At 41.9% G+C, this 26,428-nt stretch overlaps 1 protein-coding gene across 1 annotated transcript; it reads left to right on the forward strand.

The window, feature by feature from the left end:
* On the forward strand, nt 1-23,063 carry LOC136481140 (uncharacterized). Its single transcript, XM_066478499.1, has 6 exons — nt 1-83; nt 1,267-1,423; nt 10,470-10,610; nt 22,567-22,649; nt 22,755-22,851; nt 22,971-23,063. Exons 1-6 carry the CDS (start codon nt 1-3, stop codon nt 23,046-23,048), a joined length of 639 nt encoding a protein of 212 aa, XP_066334596.1. The 3' UTR covers nt 23,049-23,063.
* The last annotated feature ends 3,365 nt before the right edge of the window (nt 23,064-26,428 follow it).

Below are 26,428 nucleotides of genomic sequence, written 5' to 3' on the forward strand. Positions count from 1 at the left end.
ATGCCGCGCGCGCGCCACGCCGCCCCCGACGCCGCACCTTCTTCCTCACCGGAGGGCATCGTCCCGATGCCCCCGACGCTGGGGTAAGTTCATGGGGTAGTGTTGGTCATGCTGGTGCGGTCCGCCTCGCCGGAGCCTTGCCGCCGACGAGTTTGGTCGGCCAGAGTCGGCAGCACCGCCATGCGCTCTGTTTGGGTCGCTGACATGCGGGGCCGGGTCGCCAATGAGAGAGGGAGAGAGAACAGGGAGATTTCTTATTTTCTGGATTTTGAATAGTGCAGCAACTTTGGAAATTCATAGGAAAATAATTACAGCTCCAAAAATTCTGAAAATTCGTTTGTAGCTTCTGTACATGTTCTATTATGGTTTAAAAATATGAAACTTGAAATTTAAATAAAATTTTAATGTTAAAAAATTCAGTCAATTAATTGATAAATGTAATTTCCATTATTTTTGTAGGCCACTGTATAACTCCAAAAATTATGAAATTTGTTTTGGAACACTAATTTATCATGAGGAAGCTTACATAAAATTTGAGGTCATTTGGAACAAGCTCGTTTTGAGCTTATTTCCAAATTAATTCAAAAATGGATAAAAGCAAACCCTAAGTGTTAGGTTTAGGGTTTGATCTTGTTTTGGTCATATTTCATGCACCATGAAAGCATCATGTTTACATTATCATCATGTTGAAGCATATGTTATTATTTCGTGTAGAATCCGAGAGTGAACCAATTCTAGTTGAGCAAGTTGTGGAAGAATCCCCGGTTGTCTCGGGATTCGATAATTGTGGTACTGATCCGGAACCTGAGATCGTCAACGAAGGCAAGCCCCGGTTTATGCATTAAACCATTACCTTATTTACTTTAAAAAGTTTATCACCTATGTTGCCTATTGCATTAAGTTGATTAATTCAAATGTTACCTACTAGATGCATTGCCTACCTTGTTAATTGTTTACCATCCTTGAAGATGATTTCATTTACAAAGACGTAGAATTGCTTAGTATGCTTTATGGTAGGCTTTCAAAGTAAAAGTTTCGATACAATCAAAGATGGCATACTCGCCAAAGAAAGAAAGAAGATAAAATCAATTGTGTTATATTCTGATACCATGTGACCTATACCCTAAACCCTAAACCACCCTAAACCCTAAACCACCCTAAACCCTCCCCGGCCACCGACGCTGGCCGGCCGCCCCGCGCAGGCACCACTGCCCCGAAATGTGTATGAAACCCTAATTGCATAATTATTGTTTTATAATTGTTTAGGCTCTCTATGGCTGACCCGAGAGATGATGACCTGGAGGCAGAAATGATGGATATTATCAACGCCGGCACTGAACATTGTGCCGATGTTGATAATGACCAGCAGGAAGACGACGGGAGACAATACTTGAATCTTGATCATGAAGATAATTCCGGCGAGGTATATATTTCTCAATATCTAGCTCTCATTTATTTATTATGCATACATGTAGCCCACTGGATCGACCTTCGTTTTATAATACTTTTTGTGTTTCTATGCATACATAGCCGTCTGTATCGACGACGACGACGGGGAACACAAAGAATGTTCGTGGGGCCAAAAAGCCATTGGAAGGCCGCTACATCATCTCAGAATTCAACGTGGCTACAGGCGAACCACTAGGACAATATGCACAGAAATTCATGTACCACTGTGGGTACCTTGTAAGGGACAACCTCCTGATCAATGCCCGTGAATGGAAAAAAATAACAATGCTCCTCATATTAGTTATGTCTTTGATAAGGACAAGGAGCTAATTTGGCAAGATGTTCTTGCACATTTCACGCTCCAAACAGATGATTATCATGAAGACATCACCCACGAAAGGTTGACGGAGCGAGTTAGGCACTGGACAATGAAGAAGATGGCCACCCAATTCCAATCTTGGAAGAAGCCGCTGTACAAATCATATTGCAAGAAGAACAAGACTCCAAATTAGAACGATAAGGGCACAATCGTGAAGGCAAGGCCCTACTGGGAGGAATTTGTACAGTACAAGACATCAGAAGAGAGTGCAGAATGGACGAGAAGGAACCAAGAGAATTCTAGACAAAAGCAATACCACCATAACATGGGATTAGGTGGCTACGCGACTTCCATTCCCAAGTGGCAAAAAATAGAAGTAGACCTTATTGCCAAGGGGGTCGTACCTGAATCAGCACCGTGGCCTGAACGCACAAAGCATTGGTTTTTAGGTCATGGGGGAGGATTGGACCCAGTCACTGGGAAGCTCGTCCATGGCACAAAACTCAAAAGAGTAACAGAAAGGTTGATTCAAATTCTAAAAGCTAAAGATAGTGGACTATTCTGGCCCAACAGAGAGAAAGATGAACTGACATATTCCATCGGGACCGCTGAGCATTCTGGATGAACTAGAGGCAAAGGGGCCGTTCCGTGGGTGCAAGGTTTCCCTGAATGGATCGATTCGTACAGAAGCCGCCAGAGACAGAAGGATGAGGAGGCAGAGAGGATCCGCATCTTGCAGCAATATGTTATTGAGTCATGGGAAGCGGTGCTTGAATCACAAAGGCGAGAAAAAGAAATGCAAGCGAAAATGCAAGAGGAAGTGGCAAGGCAAGTGCAAATACAATTGAGTGCCCACGGGATTACAACAGCTCCGGGAATCAACATTCGCCCCCCCCCCCCGATCAGTTGAGAAGCAGTTGTGCTTCTACAGAGCTGCCTGATGCCATAAAAGATGCACAGCTGCGCTTCCCTGTGGATGACGTCACTGAACCTTTTACATCATGTGAGCTGCACATTCCAAAAGATAATGGCACAGTGAAGGTGGCTATTGGTGTTGTAAACTCTATCGACCCTACCAAGACACCAAGAATCCATGGGGCAGTAGTACCAGCTGGATATGCTACCGTCTCGGTGGATAAAGCTATTGAAGGTTTTAGCGATGTGCCTCTTGACATTCATGGAGGTGACAGGGAGAAGACCGTGGGAGAAGCAGAGAAGTCATTCATTGCATGGCGCAAGCGCTACATCAATATTCCCGGGAAGCCGTTGCTGCACAATAGGTATGGATGAAAGTGAATGAAACAATTTTTTTATTAATTTTATATTGCCTCTTAAATAACAATTGACTCATTGCCTTGTGTACGCACACAGCAGGGCCTCCCCCAACTTAAGTCCAATAGTACAATCACTAGACAAGCATAGTGCTCCGGGCGGCGGTTACGATGGGGTAGAAGACACGGCTGCATCCCCACCATCTCCAAGACGGTCTCCACCGCCGCCGCCACCGCCTCCAAGGCGTTCCCCAACGCCGCCTCGAAGGTCTCCAACGCCTGTTCCCCCACCTCCAAGGCATTCCCCAACGCCGCCTTGAAGGTCTCCAACGCTTGTTCCTCCACCTCCAAGGCATTCCCCAACGCCGCCTCGAAGGTCTCCAACGCCTGTTCCCCCACCTCCTCCCATGAACCAGGGAAGACGGCTGCAAACAAATAAGCCATCTGCCCCGCCGGCGAAGACGACCAAGAAGGCCCCCGTGAAACCAAGGCCAATTCCACAGAAATTGCTTGGTGAAATGAGTAAAGAGGAGTTAGATGATGAGGTTAAAAAAACCATCAAAGCATTCTTCTCAGGCACAGGGAAGAGGAAGCAGCAGGAGCAGAAGCACTTCCACCTACCTCCAGCTAAACTAAGGCGGATGGTGGAAGCTGAGCAGAAAAAGAGGCGGCAAGCTCGTAAGCCCTCACCACCATCAGACTTTGACCGTACTCTTAGCAAGATAATCAAGAAAGCTACTAAAGCAGGGAAAACTGTTGCACAACTCGGAGAACAAGAATTGCAATCAGTCCCTCCTCTAGTTATTGCTAATGAATATGGTTCAAACATAGATATGCTGGATATGATGGAAATACCTGCTGAAAAAGAAGTGGATATGATGGAACTTGCTAACTTTTATGCTATGAGAGGTATCGACCTTGGAGATTTCCTCTTCGAAAGTGCGCCGGTAGCGGATGAATGACAGAAATATGAGCATGGCAGGAGTTTATGGAATCCTAAGACCATCAATGAACTAGGTACACAATTGTTCAAGCTAAACACCTTGTACCTCGACGCGTGTCACCGGAAAGAGTTCTTTATTTCTGTCAGAATCAAAGACGACCATTGGTTCCATGGCGATGACGTTATGTACATTGAGTTTGCTGAATTACACCAACTAGTCCACCGAAACTCTCTCGACAAGACTCTCATCAGCTGCCATTGTCTGTAAGTGATTCTTTCTACTAATTAATAATAAGTCGCTACGTACGTACATGTCTGTGTTTATTATCCTCACTCTATATATATGATGCAGGTTTGAGATGGGAGAGTGCAAAAAGAGAAGGTGTACTGATATTGGTTTCATTGATCCTCATATCGTATTCAAAAACCCTAAACCCCATCCAACATGGAAAGCAGAAACGGAGGCCAATATCAAGATGTTCTTAGAGAAGCAACGTGACAAGAAATGTATACTCTTCCCCTACAACTTCAGGTAAGTGTTCACAATGTCGACGATCGTGTATCCATATATATGTTCACTATACCTGTTAGCTAATTAATGAGTGTTAATGGACATGGCAGTGAACACTGGATATTGATGGAACTCGATCTGGAGAAGGGTCATATAGGCATCTGGGACTCGATGAGAAAAGAGCAAAAAGAGTTCCAATAGATGATAGATATTATTCAGAGGTAATTGCAGTCTCACTAGCAAAACTATTCCAGTCTCTGCATGCAAATTAAAGGTCCAAATATTTTTTATGTTATTTGGTAGCTGTTGGGAAAAGGTCTGTCAGGAACACCATTTGAAACGCAAAGTGCCACTGAAAGTAGTGCTACACAAAGTAAGTACTATATACCTACCTTAGTTCAATTTCCCTATGCTCGGATGATGACGAATCTTTTTCTCGTAAAGTGGGTTCTGCGGCAGCCCCAGGGGACCAATCTCTGTGGATACTATGTTTACGAGTTCATGAGAGTGTGCTAAAAAAGAACTAGTCTAGAGGAAAAAAGGGTAAGTGTACACATATATATATATTCTTCATACATATATTTATATATATATATTTGTGATAGATACAATTTATTTATCATTATTCTTGATACACATATATATATATATACATACTAATATACTTTTCCTTTATCTCATATCTCAAATTGAAGACTCGTTGGTTGAAGGAAAAAACCCTGGACACACACCATCTCAAAGCAATCCAAGAGATAATAGGTGGATTTCTGAATGATCAAGTCTTAACTCCCGGTGGCGAGTTTTACTATGACCCAAATATGTGATGATGAAAGACAAATTTCATATTGATCCAAAGAACATGTGATGATGAAATGTACAATTAATGCAAACTTTACATGTGACGATGAAATGTAATATTATGTTTTAGTTTACTTTTACTTATGTTGCTTGCGTGCATTGATAGAGCAAAAACTTTATATTACGCGCGCGTATACGTATATTACTTTGCAGTGAATAATGCGTATTTGAAAACCAAATTAAAACAAAAAAGAATCATCAATTGAAATAAGCAGGAAAATAAAAAAAAAGACCCTTTAGTCCCGGTTGGTAATACCAACCGGGAATAAAGGGGCCAGCCCAGGTGCTGGCGTGGCTACCTTTTTAGTCCCGGTTGGTATAACCAACCGGGACTAAAGGTCCACTTCTATTCCCGGCTACTAACCCTTTATTCCCGAACTCCTATTCCCGGCAGTGTAACCGGGAATAAAGGGGGTTGGCGGCCGGGAATAGAAGCCCTTTTTTTACTAGTGGGGAGTACCGGTTGATATTATCAAGCGGGACTAAAGAGCACACGTCAGTGGCCGTCGATGGTGGCCTTTTGACCCGGGACTAAAGGCCCTTTAGTTCCGGGTACAAAGACAACCGGGACAAAAAAAATGTTGGATGGAAGGTCTGTTCTCTATCGGGCTTGTCTTCGGGGTCTGCCGACCCCAATGATTTTTTGAAAACTCAGTGAAAAAAATTAATGTATCTTGTTGTTAATGGTTTATTAGACCCCGCCTTAAGACCCCGGTACTTATTTGGCCTAGCTTAAACCCTAACATTTACTCACTAACCCCGGTGCAAGATGATTATTAATAGTATATCATCATCGTCATCATCGCTGCCATAATTCTGAGCCAAGGAGAGGAAGCAGTTCACGCAACGGCATAGTTGGAGGCTTAAATGCATGTTACATCAAGTTGCCGTGCAAGGACATAGTCTTGATGATCATGCAATAATGGACATCATCATGGCAGCCAAGATTTGCTGATGAACATGCACTACCAGAAACAGTAGGTATGCCGAGTGCATTCCAATGGGCACTCGGCAAACCTGCTGTGTGCCGAGTGCCGCCATGGAAACATTCGGCAAACATACTGCACTCGGCAAAAACCCTCTTTGTCGAGTGCCTTAAAGTAAAAACTCGGCAAATAATAACGAAACACTCAGCAAACATCAGGCACTCGGCAAAATACCAGCACGTGCGCCGGCCGTGCAACGGCCGTCAGCTGGAGCGCCCTGCCATTTGCACTTTGTCGAGTGTCTGTTAGTGACACTCGGCAAAGACATTGTTTGGTGAGTGTTTTGTTATGGCACTCGGCAAAGTAATCATTTTGCCGAGTGTTTTGTTGGCTCTCGGCAAAGTCTAAACTTTTTTTCCGTCTTCTGCCCTTGAAACCTTTTCTAATCTCCACATACAGTACGCGGTACTCCATGTTAAAATTTGGTATATTTCTCGGTCTATTTGCTATATTTAACTAATTTATTTCATTTAAAGGAATTTTTTGGTATAACTCAAATTTGAACTGCAAGTGATTCAAATAATGGAATAAAATGAGTGGAAAAATGATATTCATGTTCTTGAGTCCAGTGTGAGGCTTTATCCGGAAATTGAATGGAAATTTCAAACATCTTGTTCATGAAACATGACCACGAACATGTGGCCGAATTGTTTTTAAATTCTATAAAAAGCAACTGATGTCTGAAAATCATGAGATTTGTCATGATCTCATGATATCATACGTGGAGGCTATGGTAAAAAATTGAGAAGGTGTCGCATAATTTGTCATGTACGATGCTTACAAACCGAAGCATCTCTAAAGAAGAATCGTAGTGTTGAGAAGGATTCGGTAAGATTTGGAGTCAAAATGACGGTTGAATTGGAGTTTGACTTCAAAACTTTTTGTATAGGCATAGACAACATAGATTGGTTCATGTCAAATTTTGGTAATTTTTTGGGATCTGTTTGATAATTTTAACTGCAGTTATAGAATTTTAATTGATATAAATTGAATTTGAGCTATAACTGCATAAAATAATGGAATAATATTCCTAGAAAAATCAAATATGCATTGTTGAGTGAATTTGACTAGGTATTTTCAAAGTACATTGGAACAAATTTAGTAGAACATGTTATGGAAAAGAAGGAGAAGAGATATGCATGAAATATGAAGTTGGTTTGCCGAGTGTCATATAGGGGACACTCGGCAACGTCCCTCACCCGGCCCCACCACGCAAAGTTTTCTACAGTTTTCTAGCATTTGGAAATTGGGAAAACAACAAAAGGGGTTTGCCTATTTTTAAAATGCGTTAGTAGGTCGATTTTCCTTCTCCGGCACGCCTTTATCTTTTTGTACAATCAAATTCTTTGTTTCTCGGCTCAAGTTTTCGTTGGGAGCTTCCTAAAATCTTTTCTTTGTAACGCATATCACTCCTTTCAGTTCCTCGTCCGTCAATCAATCTCTACAAACTTCTCGGGAATTTTTCCAGCTTTTTCTGGAACTCGTTCCAACTTGTCTGTGAGCATAATTTAATTTTTAGATGCTCCAAATTATGTTATCATGGGCTCCAAATACTTTATTTGGGTTCCTCAATTTCCATAATGTCTCTGTGAATTTTCCCCGAATTTTGAGAGCTTTTGGAGTATGTTTCGCGGCTTAAATAATAATTCTAGATTTTTTCTAAAATTATTTTATCCACGAAATTAATTAATTTCGAAAATAATAAATCTCTCATTTTTCCCAACGCTCAAAGCCCACGTGCAATAATCCTAATAAATCCTAAAGGCCCATGCATTTATTTACTCATGGACTTTCATGATTATTTAGGCCCATTAGTAAATGTGGAGGGTGCAACATCAATTAGCACCATATTGCCAGTTGATGTAGATGTTGGGAGTTTTTCTTCCTATATATGTGGATCAACTTCTTGGGTAAAGCATACCAAAACTACTGTAAGGGGAGCCTCTAGTTTGGAAAATACCTCGTGTAGTCAATTAGAATTTTCTCTCTTCTTGTCGTGTCATCGCCGGCCAACTCCGACAACTCTTCCTGTGAGCTTTTCCGGCCATCTCGAGCATCTCCGGCGAAGACCACTATCACCATGAGGTTTGTCTCGACGTACTCTATACCTTAATGTCCTTATCAATGGATCACCATTTGACCACTCCATCTACGTTTTTCTCTTTCCGGCTCTAGTTTTCCAGCGACCTCGCCGTGGATGGCTTCTTGGTTCTTATCTGGCCGCTGCTTGGCTCTCCGGCGCCATAGCCCACTGGGCGAGCGCGCGTGCGCTGCTGCAGCCACTACGTTTGACCTGCGTCAGCCCGGCCGCCGTGCGGCGCCTGCACTGTGCGTGCATGGCTGGCTCGGGAGCCGTTCGGTCACCGTCGGGCGCTGGCCGTCGCGGATGACGCACGTGCGCAGGTGGGAGTCGACGCCTCCAAGTTCTAGGCTCATGCTAAGCTCAGCCCTGTCTTAGCCTCCCCGGCCGAGATTCCCTATGAGCACGGCTGCAGGTTCCAATGGCCATGAACGTCACGATCTGCAACAGCCAAGGATGAAGACGACATAATTATGAAACTGCCACTGGTTCGTAATGTCTCCACCGTTTCTTCGTTTTAATTTCGATTCAGTTTGTTCAAGTTGCGTTAGATTCTTGCCGACGTGTTCTATGCAGTAATGGTAATGTTTTCATGTCACAAGTTTTTCTATATATAGTTGAATATTAAATTAATTAATATATATATATATATGCAACCAATTTTATAATTAAAAACAACATAGCTAAATGTCGATCTTTCCTAAATAAACTCTAATTTGATTAATATTAATATATACGTTTGTAATTATAGTTTGGTTAGCTCAATCATGCGTCACGTATAATTTGAATAGATATTTTCACTTGTTATTTTATCTTTGCAAATTTTAAGCTTAATATGACTTAAATTAGACGGCCGTATTTATTAATAAAATATGACCGGTCATAACTCGACTTTTGGATTAAAAGATGATTTGACTAATCTAAACTAATAATTTTTCCATGGTCTTGTTAACTAAAATAAATCCAGCTTACATATGTTCTTTTCTTTTATAGTATAATATAGAACTCCTGGTAGTCGTTTCTTTTTAACGGGAATTCCATTATTGACATTTCTTGCTTTGTCGAAACCACGACAACGAGCCCTCCCTCCTAGTACGTTGTTTTAAAGCTTTTGCTATGGTTGGTGTATTGTTCTTAGTTTACTTTGCTTGATTGCTTGTATGTTTCTTTGTGCTTGGTGTTTGCCACGAGTAGAAAAGAACCGTACGTAAGCAGTGGAGATCAGAAGTTGAGTGCACGAAGCTACAGAAGCTGCAGAATGGAAGATAAAGTTGAAGCTTCTCTGAGCAAGTTGCTTTGGGTGTAAAGCAAGTTTAAGGCAAGTATAGCATGGGATCATCCTTGTTTTCTATTCACTTTAATTCATTAAATCCCTGTTGCATGTGTCACCTTGATAGGAATTCTCTAGAATTGAACTTATACCTTGTCACCTATGGGATATGCATTGGGTAGCTTTGCTAGTGCTCAATTAAACCATGATCTTGTAACTTGACTAATGGTGTATGCAATAAACATTAAAATATGACTTTTTAAGATTTGCTAGTGCTCAATCAAACTAAATTTGGTAAATTTTATCCAAATATTAAAATAATTCATTTTATTTAGTGTTTTCTATGCACAACCCAAAATTAGAAATTTTGGGGTGTGACATAGACATTGTTTCCCAATAGCTAATCTGAGTATTGATGTCTGACAATGATGCAACTTAAAATCTGTAGACTACTCTTGCTGCTTCTTATTGCCAGCAAACTCAAGCAGTTAGGTTAGGTTCTGAATAGTGTCAATAATGTTTAATGATAGTACCTTGAAAAGTTAGTACTGTTGTTGCTAGGAGTTTCTAATAGTTCTTATTATAAAATGAGTTCTTATTGGGAAAGCCTTTTGTATATCAGTAGGCTGCAGGCACCTTGGCTGATGGCTGATGCTCATGAATTTTCAGGAACCAGGAGGCCTACTAATCCTTCATCAACTTGTTCTAATGGCGCACCCGTTTCTGGGAAACAACACATGTATAGGCACCTTGGCTGATGGCTGATGCTCATGAATCTTCAGGAACCAGGTACTTATCCTTCATCAACTTGTTCTAATGGCGCACCCGTTTCTGGGAAACAACACATGTATGGGACTGTTTTGGATAGTGGGACCACATATGCTTATTTGCCAGAGCAAGCTTTCGTGGCTTTTAGAGATGCTGTAAGCTATTTACACGTCCATACCTTTTCTGTTGGATCTTTGTTCTATTGTAGTTATTTTTCCTTCATGTGACATCAATTTGCTTGGAGTTCAGTTTTTGCAATGTACGATGTAAAAAAGGCAGTCTAGCTTCAGAAGCTATCAATAGTATTTGTGGCTAAAACTGCACTAGTGCCATTTTTTTAACTTTTCCGCCTTGAATAAAAGAAGTTAAACATCTTAATGACACCTAGATAAGTTTACACTTCCCTAGATAGAATCAAACTTCTACTTTAGCACAACCTGCTTTTTCTCCTTGACACCTTTTCATGTCCATTAGCTAATAGCTGTATCCCTCCTTTATCTCTTATTCTCTTGGTTGTTGCTCTACAAACGAACTTCTGGATTACAAGGACACAGTTGACTGGTGCACCTACAATTCCTTTTTGTTTTGTTTGGTTTTGCATGTCATATCCCCTATTAATATATCTAATATTGATGCCCTGTACTATATATATATATATACAATCTTTTCCCTTTTCATTGGTGGCTCATGGTGGGTTTCAACTCTTGCCTACCCCAAGTCCTAATTTGCTAGGGGCTAAAAGGCTTTGTTGTTGTTGGTTTTGCATGTCACTAGAACTGAGTGTCTTTGTCTTGGTCCTACTTTAACTAATTTTGAAAAGACTAAGGTGCTGTTTGGTTCCACGCTGGGTGCGGGAACGGCAACGTAATCAGCTGCTGGTGGTAGCTGTTGCAGGGAACTTCAAAATTTCTTTTGTTTGGTTGGCTTTGGGAGCGCTTTTTCATTTCCATGACGTTGTGTCGGCCTTGTGGGATCGGATAACGCCGGTTGGGGAGTGGTAACGAGGTTGTGTGGCCCAGTATCTGATTACACTGTGATCTGTTGTGGGCCGACCGAAACAAACAGAAAACAACGGAAACTGATGTCGCTGTAAAGGCCGAACCAAATGCCTTCTAAGTACCTGGGCAGTCCTCAAACTTGCCCTCTGACGTCTAAGTCCTTTAAGTCTTGAAATTCAGATCTGGGGAATTAAAGTTGTTAATTGTGCCATTTGAGATCCATATATCTCTTAATTGTTCCCCTGACACTAGTAGAGAACAGACCTTTGATCCTCGACCAAAATGGGCTCTAGTCCCGGAATTTTTTGCCCCCGGGACTAGAAATACCTTTAGTCCCGGTTGGAGGCTCCAACCGGGACTAAAGGTCCCTGCCCAACGGCTACTGCGCCAGACAGAGGTGGCAGGGACCTTTAGTCCCGGTTGGAGCCACCAACCGGGACTAAAGGTATACTTTTACTCCCGGTTGGTGGCTCCAACCGGGAGTAAAGGTCTACTCCCGGGCCGTGGCTGCGCCCGGGGTTGGAAAGTTACCTTTAGTCCCGGTTGGATCCATCAACCGGGACTAAATGTTCTCCCTTTATAAATCGGCCGTCTCCTCCTTCCTCCCGGCCCCGAGCCCGAGCTCAGCACATTTTGAAGCTCACTGCAGTAGTGTTCTTGCTTCCTCCCTCCCTCCATTGTTCCTCCATCCATTCTTCGATTCCTCCGTCGATTTCTTCGATTCCTCCGTCGATTCTTCAGTTGTAAAGGTTACCAATCTCATACTCTCATTTTTTACCATTATCTTATGCCGTTTTGTTCACTATATATATTTATGGTTCTTTATTGTGGTTTTTTTCATTTGTAAGCAATTTGAGCTCAAAATCACTTCAAGCTTGTATATTTACATGAAAGAAGGTTAAAGTATATATAAATATAAAGTTAAAAAATAGTTAGAAAATTATAGCAAATCCTTACTAGTTGAACTTGCGGACCGTGTTCAGGTCGGCGAGGATGTTCTCTACCGAGCGGTAACGGACGTCAAGGAGGAGCTTTGATTCTACGAGGGAGAGCGACAACGGTCGTGGAAGACTGTGTTCCCTTCCTCGTAGAATCGGAGCTCTTCCTTGACCAAGTACGGTGTCGTTCGGTGGAGAAATGCTCGCCGAGCTGATCATGTAAGCAAGGTCAACTAGTACGGATGGTTATTTATTCACATGTCCCGATATCGTCGCAGTAGTCTGTCAATCACCGTACCTAAACGTAGTATATATAAATATAAAGTTAGAAAATAGTTAGAAAATTATAGCAAATCCTTACTAGTTGAACTTGCGGACCGTGTTCAGGTCAGCGAGGATGTTCTCTGCCGAGCGGTAACGGACGTCAAGGAGGAGCTTTGATTCTACGAGGGAGAGCGACAACGGTCGTGGAAGACCGTGTTCCCTTCCTCATAGAATCGGTGCTCTTCCTTGACCAAGTACGGTGCCGTCCGGTGGAGACATGCTCGCCGAGCTGATCACGTAAGCAAGGTCAACTAGTACGGATGGTTATTTATTCACATGTCCCGATATCGTCGCAGTAGTCTGTCAATCACCGTACCTAAACGTAGTAGTCTGTTATGTGTGTACATTCCCATTCTTCTGTTAATTTGCGGAAATATCATATGAATTACTTACCTGCCGCAGTAAAAGACGAGAACACAATGACCATTAAAAATATCATTGTTTAGAGATCTAGATAATTTTATAGTTTGTTAATTTTATTTGTTTATAAAAGGAGAAATTTATAGTGTATTAAAAATGAGTATAGAGAGTAGATGGCAACTGCTTCCGGGTCCTCGGCCTCTCATGGGTTTCCAAAGCGACTTAGGCCGGGCCTTCCTCTCATTCCATGCGGCAAGTGTCGTGATGAGACGAAGATTGTGATGGAGTACCGAGTGAAGAAGGAGGGTCCCAACAAGGATTGTATCTTCTACAAGTGTCCGGATCGCAATGTGAGTTATTTTATCGTATTTAATGATTATGGTTAGTTTATACCTATTTTCATGATGGTTGTGATTAAAGTTCTAATTTTTTGTTTTAATTTCAGTGGGATGGCAGTGGACGATGTTCAGGCTTCTACTGGGAGGAAGAGTATGTTGAACTCGTGCAAAAATATCTTGCACAACAGGCAGATACGGCGGCTAATGAGGCAGTGATCCAGCCGAAGAAGCCCAAAGATGTTGCACAATCGGGGGATCTGTCTGTTTTAGTTGAGATTGGTCGCGAAATCCTTGTGCTCCTGAAATGTATTTTAGCTTTAGTTCTTTTAGTGGTAGTTGGGATTGTCTACATTGTAGCGATGCTTTCATAAATTTGTATCTTTTGTGGTGGCACGCATGTTGTATAAATAATTAATTATGATCTAGGTTTTAATATGATATTTATGTCATGTAATGCAGATGAGCCGTTATTGGATGTATAATGCTGATCACCGCTCCCAAGAGTTCATTGACGGCGTGCATTCTTTGTTACGTGCGGCCGAGGCAAACAAACGCGATGGTTTCATGTGCTGCCCATGTGCCATATGTAAGAATACGGTGGAATATCCTTGCTCAAGGACTCTTCATTCACACTTGTTCAAGTCGGGTTTCATGCCAAACTATATTTGTTGGGCAAAGCACGGAGAAACCGGTGTTGTAATGGAAGAAGGTGAAGAAGAACAATGGGACGACAATGATATTATTCCTGATGGTGCGTGCTTCAATGATACTGCAATGGGAGAAGCTGAAGAAGAGGTAGCCGCAGAAGATGAGCCGGCTGATGATCTTTGTCAGGTCATTCATGATGCACAAAGAGAATGTGAAAGTGAAAAGGAGAAGATCAAGTTCGAGCGGATGCTAGAAGATCACAAGAAATTGTTGTACCCAACTTGTGATGCAGGGCAGAAAAAATTGGGAACCACACTAGAATTGCTGCAATGGAATGCAAAGAATGGTGTATCTGACAAGGGACTTGGAGAGTTACTAAAAATCCAAAAGAAGATGCTTCCGAAGTACAATGAATTGCCCGCCACTACCTACGAAGCAAAACAAGTTGTCTGTCCTATGGGGCTAGAAATAGAGAAGATACATGCATGTCCTAATAACTGCATCCTATACCGTGGCAAAGAGTACGAGAAATTGGATGCATGCCCGGTATGCCATGCGTCGCGGTATAAGGTCAGGCGAGATGACCCTGGTGATGTTGAGGGCGAACGTCCCCGTAAGAAAATCCCTGCCAAGGTTATGTGGTATGCTCCGATAATACCACGCTTGAAACGTCTGTTCAGAAACAAAGAACATGCAAAATTGTTACGATGGCACAAAGAAGACCGTAAGGTAGACAATATGTTGAGACACCCTGCTGATGGGTCCCAGTGGAGAGCAATCGACAGAGAATTCCCGGAGTTTGCAAATGACGCAAGAAACTTAAGGTTTGCTTTAAGTACAGATGGTATCAATCCTTTTGGAGAGCAGAACAGTAGTCATAGCACTTGGCCTGTTACTCTAAGTATCTACAACATTCCTCCTTGGTTATGCATGAAGCGGAAGTTCATTATGATGCCTGTGCTCATCCAAGGCCCGAAGCAACCTGGCAATGACATCGATGTGTACCTGAGACCACTTATTGACGAACTTCTCATTTTGTGGAATAAAGAAGGTGTACGTGTGTGGGATGAGTACAAACAGGAACACTTTGATCTGCGAGCATTGTTGTTCGTAACAATCAATGATTGGCCTGCTCTAAGTAATCTTTCAGGACAGTCAAACAAGGGATAAAATGCATGCACACACTGCTTCGGTGATATTAGAGGTGTATTCTTGAAAAAATGTCGAAAGGTCGTGTACCTTGGCCATCGTCGATTTCTTCCTGCAAATCACCCCGTAAGAAAGAAAGGTAAGCATTTTAAAGGGAAGGCAGACCACCTGACCAAGCCTCGCAACCGAACCGATGAGGATGTACTCGATATGGTCAATGATGTGAAAGTCGTCTTTGGAAAAGGACATGGAAGCCAACCTATTCCGAAAGACGCTAACGGTCACGCACCCATGTGGAAGAAAAAGTCCATATTTTGGGACCTACCCTATTGGCAAGTCCTGGAGGTCCGTAGCTCGATCGACGTGATGCACCTGACGAAGAATCTTTGTGTGAACCTGCTAGGCTTTATGGGTGTGTATGGAAAGCCTAAGGACACATTTGAAGCACGACAGGACCTGCGTTGTTTGAGAGAAAGAGACAACCTGCATCCAGAGAAGACAGATGATGGACGCCATTACTTACGTCCTGCTAGCTACACTCTAAGCAAAGAGGAGAAGGAAATCATGTTTGAATGCTTAAACAACATCAAGGTACCATCTGGATTCTCCTCGAATATAAAGGGTATTATAAATGTGCCAGAGAAGAAATTCTGTAACTTAAAGTCCCATGACTGTCACGTTCTCATGACGCAATTACTTCCAGTTGCATTAAGAGGAATTCTACCTCCAAATGTACGTCTAGCCACCGTAAAGCTATGTGCATTCCTCAATGCAATTTCTCAGAAGGCAATTGATCCAACTGATCTAGCTAAACTACAGAATGATGTGGTTCAATGTCTCGTCAGCTTTGAGTTAGTGTTCCCTCCTTCCTTCTTTGATATTATGACACACCTCCTAGTTCACCTAGTCAAGGAGATTTTCACTCTCGGTCCTGTGTTCCTACACAACATGTTCCCCTTAGAGAGATTCATGGGAGTCCTGAAGAAATATGTTCACAACCGTGCTCGCCCAGAAGGAAGCATCGCCAAGGGCTATGGAACAGAAGAGGTCATTGAGTTCTGTGTTGACTTTATTCCCGACCTTGACTCGATTAGTGTTCCTGAATCGAGACATGAGGGGAGACTAAGCGGAAAGGGGACACTAGGGAGGAAAACATATATTGGTACGGATGATGATTATTTCAATAAAGCGCACTACACAGTTCTACAGAACTCCTCTTTGGTAGATCCGTATATTGAGACACACAAGGATCTCTTACGATCTGAGTTTCCAGGGAAGACTGAAGCTTGGATTACGCATAAGCACATGGAAACTTTCGGCGGTTGGTTGCGAAAAAAATGTCAAGGTGATGAGAGCATCCATGAGCAACTGTATTTATTGGCTATGCAACCATCATGGCATATCGTCACATACAAAGGGTAGGAGATAAATGGGAACATATTCTACACAGTAGCCCAAGATAAAAGGAGTACCAACCAAAACAGTGGTGTCCGCATAGATGCCACAGACCCGAATGGGAATAAGCAGACATATTATGGACGCATAGATGAAATATGGGAACTAGAATATGCACCTACTTTGAAGATCCCATTGTTCAAGTGCCAATGGGTCAAGGTGACCGGAGGCGGGGTAACAGTAGACAACGAGTATGGAATGACAACAGTAGACCTTAGTAATATTGGGTACAAAGACGAACCATTCGTCCTTGCCAAGGATGTGAATCAGGTGTTCTATGTCAATGATATGTCTACCAAACCAAAAAGAGAGAAAAACGATAATGACTCAACCAAAGAGCCAAAGCGCCACATAGTTCTTTCAGGGAAAAGAGTCATCGTGGGAATTGAGGACAAGTCGGACATGTCAGAAGAATATGAAAAGGATGACCGAATTCCGCCCTTCAAAGTGAACAAAGACCCTAGCATCTTGGTAAATGATGAGGACACTCCATGGTTACGAAGCGATCATAACCAAGGGACATACGTAAAGAAGAAGTTCACTGCTGTGCCCACTTGATGATATAGTGATTTAATATAGTGTGTGTTTGAGATATTATGTAATAATTGTGAATTCAGATGTTTATTATGTCATGTTTCAAATTAAATCAATGTTTGATTTGGTGGGATTTCTCTCTCAAAAAGGTAAATTAGGATACTGAGTGATGAAAAATTAAAATATTAACGTTAAAATGATGTGAAAACAAATTTCCTGTCCAAAACCAATAATTTTAATAATTTTAATTAAACACTACATTTTTGCATTAACGAAATAATAAATATTAGTTACACTATGTTTTATAATTCTAACAAAAAATAAAAAAAGTTAGGTTATCGATTTTTCCTATGTGCAATAAACAAAAAGAAAATTCATATTTTTAACAAAATAATTTTATGCCTTTTATTTAATTTACTATGTATTTAATAAAAACTATTGCATTTCGATTGTATTTAACAAGACTATTGCTTAAAACAGGCGGGAAACGAAACTGCAGGCCACCTTTACTCCCGGGTGGGAAGCCCACCCGGGAGTAAAGGTGGGCTGCAGTTTCGTGGCCCGCCAAAAAAAAGCCTTTACTCCCGGTGCGTGTTACCAACCGGGAGTAAAGGTATACCTTTACTCCCGGTTGGTAACACGCACCGGGAGTAAAGGAACCTTTACTCCCGGTTGGTAATACGCACCGGGAGTAAAGGGTTTTTACTCCCGGTTGGTGGCTGGCACCGGGAGTAATTCTCTCTGCTATATAACCTCCAGCGCCTGGCGCAGATCGATCCGCTCGTCTTCTTCCTCGTCGAACACCGCCGCCCTCTTCTTCCTCGCGCCGCGTCCGTTCGCCTTCCGTGACACCGGCGCCGCCGTCTTCTTCCTCGTGCGGCCTCCACCGCGCGCGCCCGTGCCCCTCCTCCGCGCTTGCCCGTGGCCCTCCACCGCGCCCTCCTCCGCGCCCGAGGCCCTCCACCGCGCGTTGCCCCACCGCGCCGGCCCGAGGCCCTCCAGTACACTGCCGAGCTTGATCGAGGTGATATATTCGTCGATCTCTTTGTACATTCGTCCGAGCCCTCCACTGCCGAGTTATAGATCACGTCGAAAACTACAACTTTGGTGTAAGCCATGTCAACGGTCGAGGTCGATTGAAAATTCCAAATTTTGAATCACAAAATCTAGAAACTAAAAATGAATATTTGGAACTCTAAATGATTTTAAATAAAAACATATCTTAAGGCAAGTTTTGAATATTTGGATATTATATGGATAAATTAGCAAGTTTAATTAGAGTGTCAAAAACTGCATTTTATGGTACACAAATACATTTTAAGATCACTGGGACCTGAACTCATGACAAGTATAATTAAGGACCACCAATGAAATTACTTTAGAAATTAATTAGATCGATGTAAATCCATGGCTTGTATAATAAACACGCTATATATTATTTGGAAACAACGCTACGAACCATCCGCTAATGAACTTTCGTTACAAACTCCTCAGGATGGCAACCATTGTCGTTGTCACTAAAGCTGAAAATGATCCAGCCCATCAACCGCCATATATTCATCACTATATGATATGCCATTATTTCAAGATGCAGTTTCAATAGAAGAATTTTTTCTATCTTCATAGATCAATGTTTGTTAACGAAATTTTATCCAAATATATTCATGTAGGGTCTTTTTTTTTGAAGGATTTGTTGTAGGATATATAATGGTCAAATAGGAACTCAATTTTGATACCCAGTTTGTAAACTAAGCGTTTTTTAGTTTATCAAAAATATCACATGTGATGATATTAGCAGTTTTTGTTGGACTTGCATGCATGGCTACAAACAAATGAAGGAAAACTTCAATGTTATAGATTTTCTCATAATGACTTATACTTACATTATTAACATAGAATTTTCTCATATGATGAATGACTACATGGTTCACATGGTACATAGGATCACAACATCATGCACCGACACCGCCCCGGCCCGCCTCACGTCGTCGTCGTCGTCAGCACGCCGGCCCGCCTCACGTCATCGTCGTCAGCACACCGGCCACCGCACCGACACGTATATATACGTCATTTGTATTCATATGCATTTCGTCCATGCGTTTCTATGTATACGGCGGAGCACCGCCGCCCTCGTTCACCCATGTGTACAGACATATATACGGCGGAGTGGAGCACCGCCACTCTTGACATTCCTGGAGGTGATGGCGAGAAGACTCTAGGAGAAGCGGAGAAGACATTCATTCTATGGCGCAAGCGCTACATCATCATTCCAGGGATGTCGGCTCCACCTCCTCCTGAACTACCTCACCATAGGTACGTGCGGATGAAAACACTACATCATTAATTTGTATTGGCTTAAATAATTAACAATCTGCTCATAATAATATGTCATTCCTTTTTTTGTAGCAGATCCTCCCCCAACCTAAATCCAATTGTTCAATCGCCAGATCATCATAGTGCTCTGTACGATGACATTGTGTTGGAAGACGAGGCTGCATACACACCCTCTCCAAGGAGGTCTCCAACGCCGCAGCCGCCACCTCCAAGGAGGTCTCCAACGCCGCTGCCAACACCTCCAAGGAGGTCTCCAACGCCTCCCCCGCCCCCGCCTACCAAGAAGCCTAGCAAGAGGCCAGCCCCTCAAACGAAGAACCAGTCCCCGCCTGCAAAGAAAGCCACCATGAAACCAAGGGCTATTCCCAAAATAATATCAGAAGAGAAGGAAGAAGGAACTGATGCATATAAAAAAGACATGTCTAGATTCTATGACAAACTTAAAATGAATCAAGAAGCAAGGAGAAACCCGGAGAAACCGTACTTCTTCGTAGCTCCGGATATTTTAAGAAAAAAGGTGACTTCTTACCAGCAACAACAGCGGGAATCTCGTAAGCCGTCCAAATCAACGTTATCAGACTATGACCGCACTCTCACCAAGTCAATTGAGGCGGCACAGAAAAAGAAGCGGGCAGGGAAAGGAGTTGCCCAACTCGGACAACAAGCGCACCAATCAATCCCCCCGCTAGTTGTTGGTAATGAATATGGTTCGAATTTAGGATTAATGCATCAGGCAAACATACCTCCGGATGTCGATTTGGATCACCTTGGTGAATTTCTTGATGAGACTGGTCTCGACCTTTACCAGATGTTTGGTGATGGAAACATTGAGAGTGCGGCGGAGGTCGATATTTGGAAGAAAAAATTTGTACTAGGCCAGAGTCTATACAACCCTCAAGCCTTATCTGATCTGGGGACGCAAATGTACCTGCTAAACAAGTGGTACATGCAGGCGTCTACCAGTGGAGACTTCTGCGTTGGTGTCAGAATTAGAGACGAACATTGGTTCCGTGGCGATGATGTTATGTATGTTGACTTTGCAGAATTTCATCAACTATGCCACCTGACCTCTCTGGACAAAGTTATCATTAGCTGCTATTGCCTGTAAGTAATAATTCTTTCGATCTATTATTAAACTCATCATATGTGTGTATATGCATATAAATTATCCTAACAAGTACTATATATATGCAGATTTACAATGACAGAGCTCAGAAAGGAAGGCTGCAATGAAATTAGTTTTGTTGATCCCCATATAGTATTCAAAGACCCAATTACTCCAAAGACTAATTGGAAGTCTGAGTCAGAGAGTAACCTCATGAACTTCTTAGTGAACCAACGCCACAAGAAGGATATACTCTTTCCCTATAACTTCAAGTGAGTGTTAATCATGTCGATCATAGCCTTAATGGCTCATATGTTGATTCTAGTTAATTAATGAGTGTTATGCGTTATATCCTATAAACACATGCAGTAATCACTGGATATTGATGGACATCGATCTGGTGAAAAGTCACTTGATAATCTATGACTCGATGAGAAAACCACAACAAGACTACCAAGATATGATAGATATTATCCAGAGGTAATTTCGGGATCTCTAGCAACTATATATACACACAAACATGATGATTAACTATATCTGATGACGTTGCAAATTTTTTATTGGGCAGTGTTTGGAAAACCTTTATTGAGAAGCAACACATGGAAAAATGCAAAGCGCCACTGAATGTAATCCCATTGAAAGTAAGTCCCCTGAATCGCATCATCTTTATTAATTAAACATATAGCTTTCACCGGATCACCAGATTGGATGACAAATCTTTTTCTCGTAAAGTGGTGTCTGAGGCGGGAACAGGGGAACAACTATTGTGGTTACTATGTTTGCAAGTTTATCAAGGTGCTCTCCCAAAGAACTCCTACAGAGAGACTCAAAGTACGTTAAAAATACACTATATATTCATTTAATTATTATTATTGATTGTGTTACTATGTCTTTATATATATATGTACATATATTAATTTATTTTCCTTTAATTCAAACCTGTAGACTCGATGGTTGGAGGAAAAGGTCATACGGCAAGACCAAATCAAAGCAATTCAAGAGTCTATAGCCGGATTTTTTAATGAGCAGGTCATCGATTCCAAGGGCGAGTTCTACTTCGACCCAACACTGCCATTGAAGCCAAGCTAGAGGATGAGAAGAAACTTGTTATGTCACAACAACTATAATGCAATCTTTTGTAATATATGCACATGAAATAATATAATGTAAAATACACATATGCATGCATGCATGTAAATATATATATGATGCATATATATATATATATATATATATATATATATATATATATATATATATTTCTATGCTTGAATTGTGTGATTTAATACGTTCATTGTGCTTGAACCGAAACATACTATATGCGCGTATAAATGTATAATTAGCAGCGTACAATACGACTTCGAAAACCTATTTTGAAAAGAAAACAAAAAAATGAAAAGAAAAGAAAAAAGAAAAAAAACCTTTAGTCCCGGTTCGTATTACCAACCGGGACTAAAGGTGCCGGCCATCGTGGCATGTCAGGAGGCACCTTTAGTCCCGGTTGGTGTTACCCACCGGGACTAAAGGTCCTCCTTTAGTCCCGGTTCCTGACCCGGGACTAAAGGACCCCCCTTTAGTCCCGGATGCTTGCTCCCGGGTGGGGAACCGGGACTAGAGGGGGTTCCCCACCGGGAGTAAAGCTCGGTTCTCTACCAAGGTCCAAATCTGCGTAACCAATGTACTTTCTTACGTCACCTGCAAGTTGGTTCTGGGCTGTGTGTTCATGCTAATTAAAGTGATTGGATCTTGAGTGATACTCAGCATGTTCAAGGGTTCGGATCTGCATTTTAAGAGTTTAGGCTTTAGGGACCTAGATGACACCTTGGACATGTTTAATGACCACCGGTGTATCTTGTTCTTAAAAATGAATGAGTGGTGGTTATGTTCCTGAAGAAATATGTTTTCTGATTCTATGTTTCAATTGATAGGTGACAAGTAAAGTGCATTCTCTCAAGAAAATTCGTGGCCCTGATCCAAATTATAAGGATATCTGCTTTGCAGGTGCTGGAAGGTGACTTTCGCACCATGATTAAAATTTGTTTCTCATTCTCAGTGTTCTTATAACACGCTCCATGATGCTTGTGTAGAACTTAAATATTTATGGTCTCGCTTCCAGGAATGTTTTGAAGCTACATGAGGTATTTCCAGATGTTGACATGGTATTTGGAAATGGACAGAAGCTCTCACTTACACCTGAAAATTATTTATTCCGGGTAGGAGAAATTGTGAACTCATATCTATTTAAATCAAATGAGATAATGCTTGTCTAATTTGTCTGTCGGTGTTGTCTACTCATGTTACGTACTGTCTTCCCTTCAATTCTGAAATGCAGCACTCCAAAGTTGATGGGGCTTATTGCTTGGGTGTATTCCAAAATGGTAAAGATCCAACAACACTATTAGGAGGTTAGACACTCAACATTCAGAGGAAGTGAAGCAAGTGTTATGATCTTTGCACTTCTTACTGCTGCCATTTGCTTTACATCTTGTACAATTTGCTGGGTTATTGGTGAATTGTCATTCCTCAATATTTACTGGACTCTCTTTTTACATATATTGGCTTATAAAGTGCACAAGCTTGCAGACTTATTCTGTAGAATTACAACCAATATTAGATTGCATCCTTCTATGCAGTGCTTTCGGATCTTATCTTGCATATTAAATGTTATTAGCAAAGGCTGAGTGAACAATATGATATGCAGTGTTACTCTGACCTGCTTATACACTTGCATAATGGATTTTTTTGTATACTTAGTTGACTGGCTTGGAAGAAAAATTTAGCATGTTCTCTCCTTATATATGATATTAATATATGTTTTTTTCTGTTAGCTTGATTTATTCAAACTGAGCACTGCATTTCATTGTCAATATTTGCTTATTTCTTCAGAGTAGCATCTCTTGCCCCTACTCATTCAATCCAATAGTGTACAGCATGCTTCTGAAAGCATGATCGATTGTAGCACAAAATCTGACTGGCAATCTGTCATAGATGCGCAAGCTTAGTCTTTGTTATGAAAGGCATAAATACCATTTTGTGCTAAAGGAAACAAGCAAACTAGTATTCTTTATTTATTATTTCTATATTTCAGACAACCTGGCATATTTAGCTTTTTATGTTTTTTATTATTTTTATGTAGTTGTGATCAAAACTTGAGCCTACTGATGTAGCTTTCTCTATAATGGTAGCCGCGGTTGAAAACTAAAATGTTTATGTAGTTGTGATCAAAACATGAGCCTATGCTAGCTGAACTTTTGGTCCATTGCAACTCACTGTATGTAAATTGCATTCTTATTAGGTAGATTGGGGAGGAGACGAGCAGACACTCAACTCAGGTGAACACACACTGAACTTGAGCTGATAGCTTCTCTGTATTGCATACAAGTGTACATATATTTAGTGAAATCTGCAACTGGATGTTATTTCTTTCATGTGGTGTAACTAGGTTCAGCTAGTAGTGACATATATAACAACCCCAACTAGATCGTTGATTTATTGATATGTAGTAGCAGCAGCAGCTATCAATTCTCTGTTTTTAGTTTCAGTATGTAACCTGAGTTTTTAGCATGTATGAAAACTGTTTGTTTTTTAGCATTAGTTCCATGTAAGAACTTCTTATCATATAATTAATCTACCAGAACAATTGCTAGTGGACAGAAAATTATGCCAAGTATTTGTGCATGATTTAAAATGGTATTCTTCATGTGCTTTGCCCTTTTTTATATATTAATACTAGCACTGATTCTCAAATCTCAACCAGTATGTCTTAGTTGGAGTCTAGCACTCTAGCTTGAAGGATGGCAGCTTAGATGGCTGGGCTCTTGATTCTTATATTGTTTGTGCCAATCTGGTTCATGGACTTGTCATTGTTGCTTATAAACTCTTTGTTTCATCTTATGTTTTAAAAGGAATGGTGACTGGGAAGACATTCTTGTCCCTTCTTATGATCATTATGTGTTGGAGGATGTTCTTATTGTCTGTAGAGGAAATAGATGAGATGGTGAGCTTATCTATGTGAGCTGTTGTAAAGTTTTGGTCAAATATGTGAAGATGCATGTATGTTTGTTGAAGTTGAATCTTAGTTGTGTAGTGACATTTGTATTATTGTGGACAATTGTTGATGGATTAATTTTTATTTTTTAACCATTTAAAATTGTCTCGTTGGACTGTCTGTCGCTAAAACCATATGTACCATCGCACAGTCCATCGCTAAAAAGTAGCAATGGACTATCTGTCGCTAAAATGTAGCAATGGACTATCTGTCGCTCTAAATATTCGAGGCAACAGATTATCTGTCGCTAAAAGTACTGTCTGACGCTAAAGATTTTTAGCGACAGGACTTATAGCAGTCTGCAGAAGTCTATCGCTGTAAGTTTTTAGCATCAGATTGTCTGTCGCTGTAGCCGCTTTTAGCGTTAGATCATCCATCACTAATATCGGTGTTTTGTTGTAGTAGCGGCGACGGTGATCAGGGGGGGTGTTGTTGTCGTCGTCGTCGCTCCCATCACCAGGATGTGGTGGAGATGGAGACCTTCATCGAGTAGGAAACGATGGTCCCGGTGGTGACGACGGTCCTGGAGCAGGTTGTGGTGGAGATGACAGTCTTGAGTTTTGAGGAGATGGCCACTGCTGGGGATCTGCAGGCAGCGGTCTTGAGCTCTGAGGAGATGCCTCCGTGCCAGGGATGATGATGTAGCGTTTGCACCATAGAATGGTCCTGTGAAGCGCATCTCGTAGTGTCTTTTCCCCGTCGCCTCCCGGGAGGTCGAGCTCTAGGCCTTCGATCATATTGGCTATCAACGAGCTGCTCTATGCCGATGCTGGCGTAGCCAGGGGGAATCTCCATGCCATGGCTTGTCTGCCCTGCCTGGATTGGTAAGGCACTCCTGTGCACCACCTGTACATATAGAAGAAATAAAGAAGTTATTAAACTCTGATCCCGAGGCGTGGATCAATGGATTGAGGTTGCCGACCGGTGTATGAATATTATGTATAAGTATACCTTAATGGTGAGGTTGCCGACCGGTGTATGCAGCTCACATGAGGTGCGTTGCGTGGTGGCATCCACTGGGAACCATTGCTCGTGCACGGGTAATCTTGGCATCTGTGGATCAAGGAGCCCTGTGGATGCACAGCTGCTCCCGTGCTATTGAGAAGGGCTGGCGAAGTTCGGATCCGACAGTGCTCCAGCTTGGGAAAATCCGCAACTGCTTTCCTGATTTCCTCCTGCATCCTTACTTCTATAGAATGCGCTTTGGATTCTATCGTGCGCCGCCAGCTCTCATCAACTTGTTCCTTTCTTCGCTTCTGGCTTCTGTACGTGTCCAAGTTGCCTCGGAACGCGAACTTCCACGGAACAACCCCGAACCCTTGGCAACATATTGGGTGCTCAGGATTCCCGAGGGCCAATGTGAGCTCATCATTCTCTCGATACACCTTCAACATCCCAGCCTTAGCATCTTCAATGTTCTTGATAAGCCTTTTGGCCTTCTCACGTATTGTCTCATTGAATATCAGCGTCCCATCCTCTTGGCTCAGGAAGCCTCCATGAGCGTAATACCAATTTTTTGATCGATCGGGCCATTCAATAGTTGCTGGTACAATACCCCGATCGATCAGGTCTTGTTCCATCTTCTTCCATCTGGGAATTGCTTTGCCGTAACCACTTCGCCCTAGACAATGATGGTACTCCTTCTTATTAGCATTCCCTGTGTTGTTGATGACCTCCTCTTGTATTCTACAAATGCCTCCCAGTTGTCCCTCAATTTTGGCCACACATTAAAATCCAGAGTT

This window comes from Miscanthus floridulus, chromosome 9, assembly GCF_019320115.1.
Source record: "Miscanthus floridulus cultivar M001 chromosome 9, ASM1932011v1, whole genome shotgun sequence".
Lineage (NCBI taxonomy): Eukaryota > Viridiplantae > Streptophyta > Magnoliopsida > Poales > Poaceae > Miscanthus > Miscanthus floridulus.

Coding starts and splice junctions, on each gene's coding strand:
- LOC136481140 (XM_066478499.1), top strand. CDS start 1: ATGCCGCGCGCGCGCCACGCCGCCCCCGACGCCGCACCTTCTTCCTCA. Junction 84..1,266: donor CCGATGCCCCCGACGCTGGG/GTAAGTTCATGG, acceptor ATAATTGTTTAG/GCTCTCTATGGCTGACCCGA. Junction 1,424..10,469: donor ATGAAGATAATTCCGGCGAG/GTATATATTTCT, acceptor ATGAATCTTCAG/GAACCAGGTACTTATCCTTC.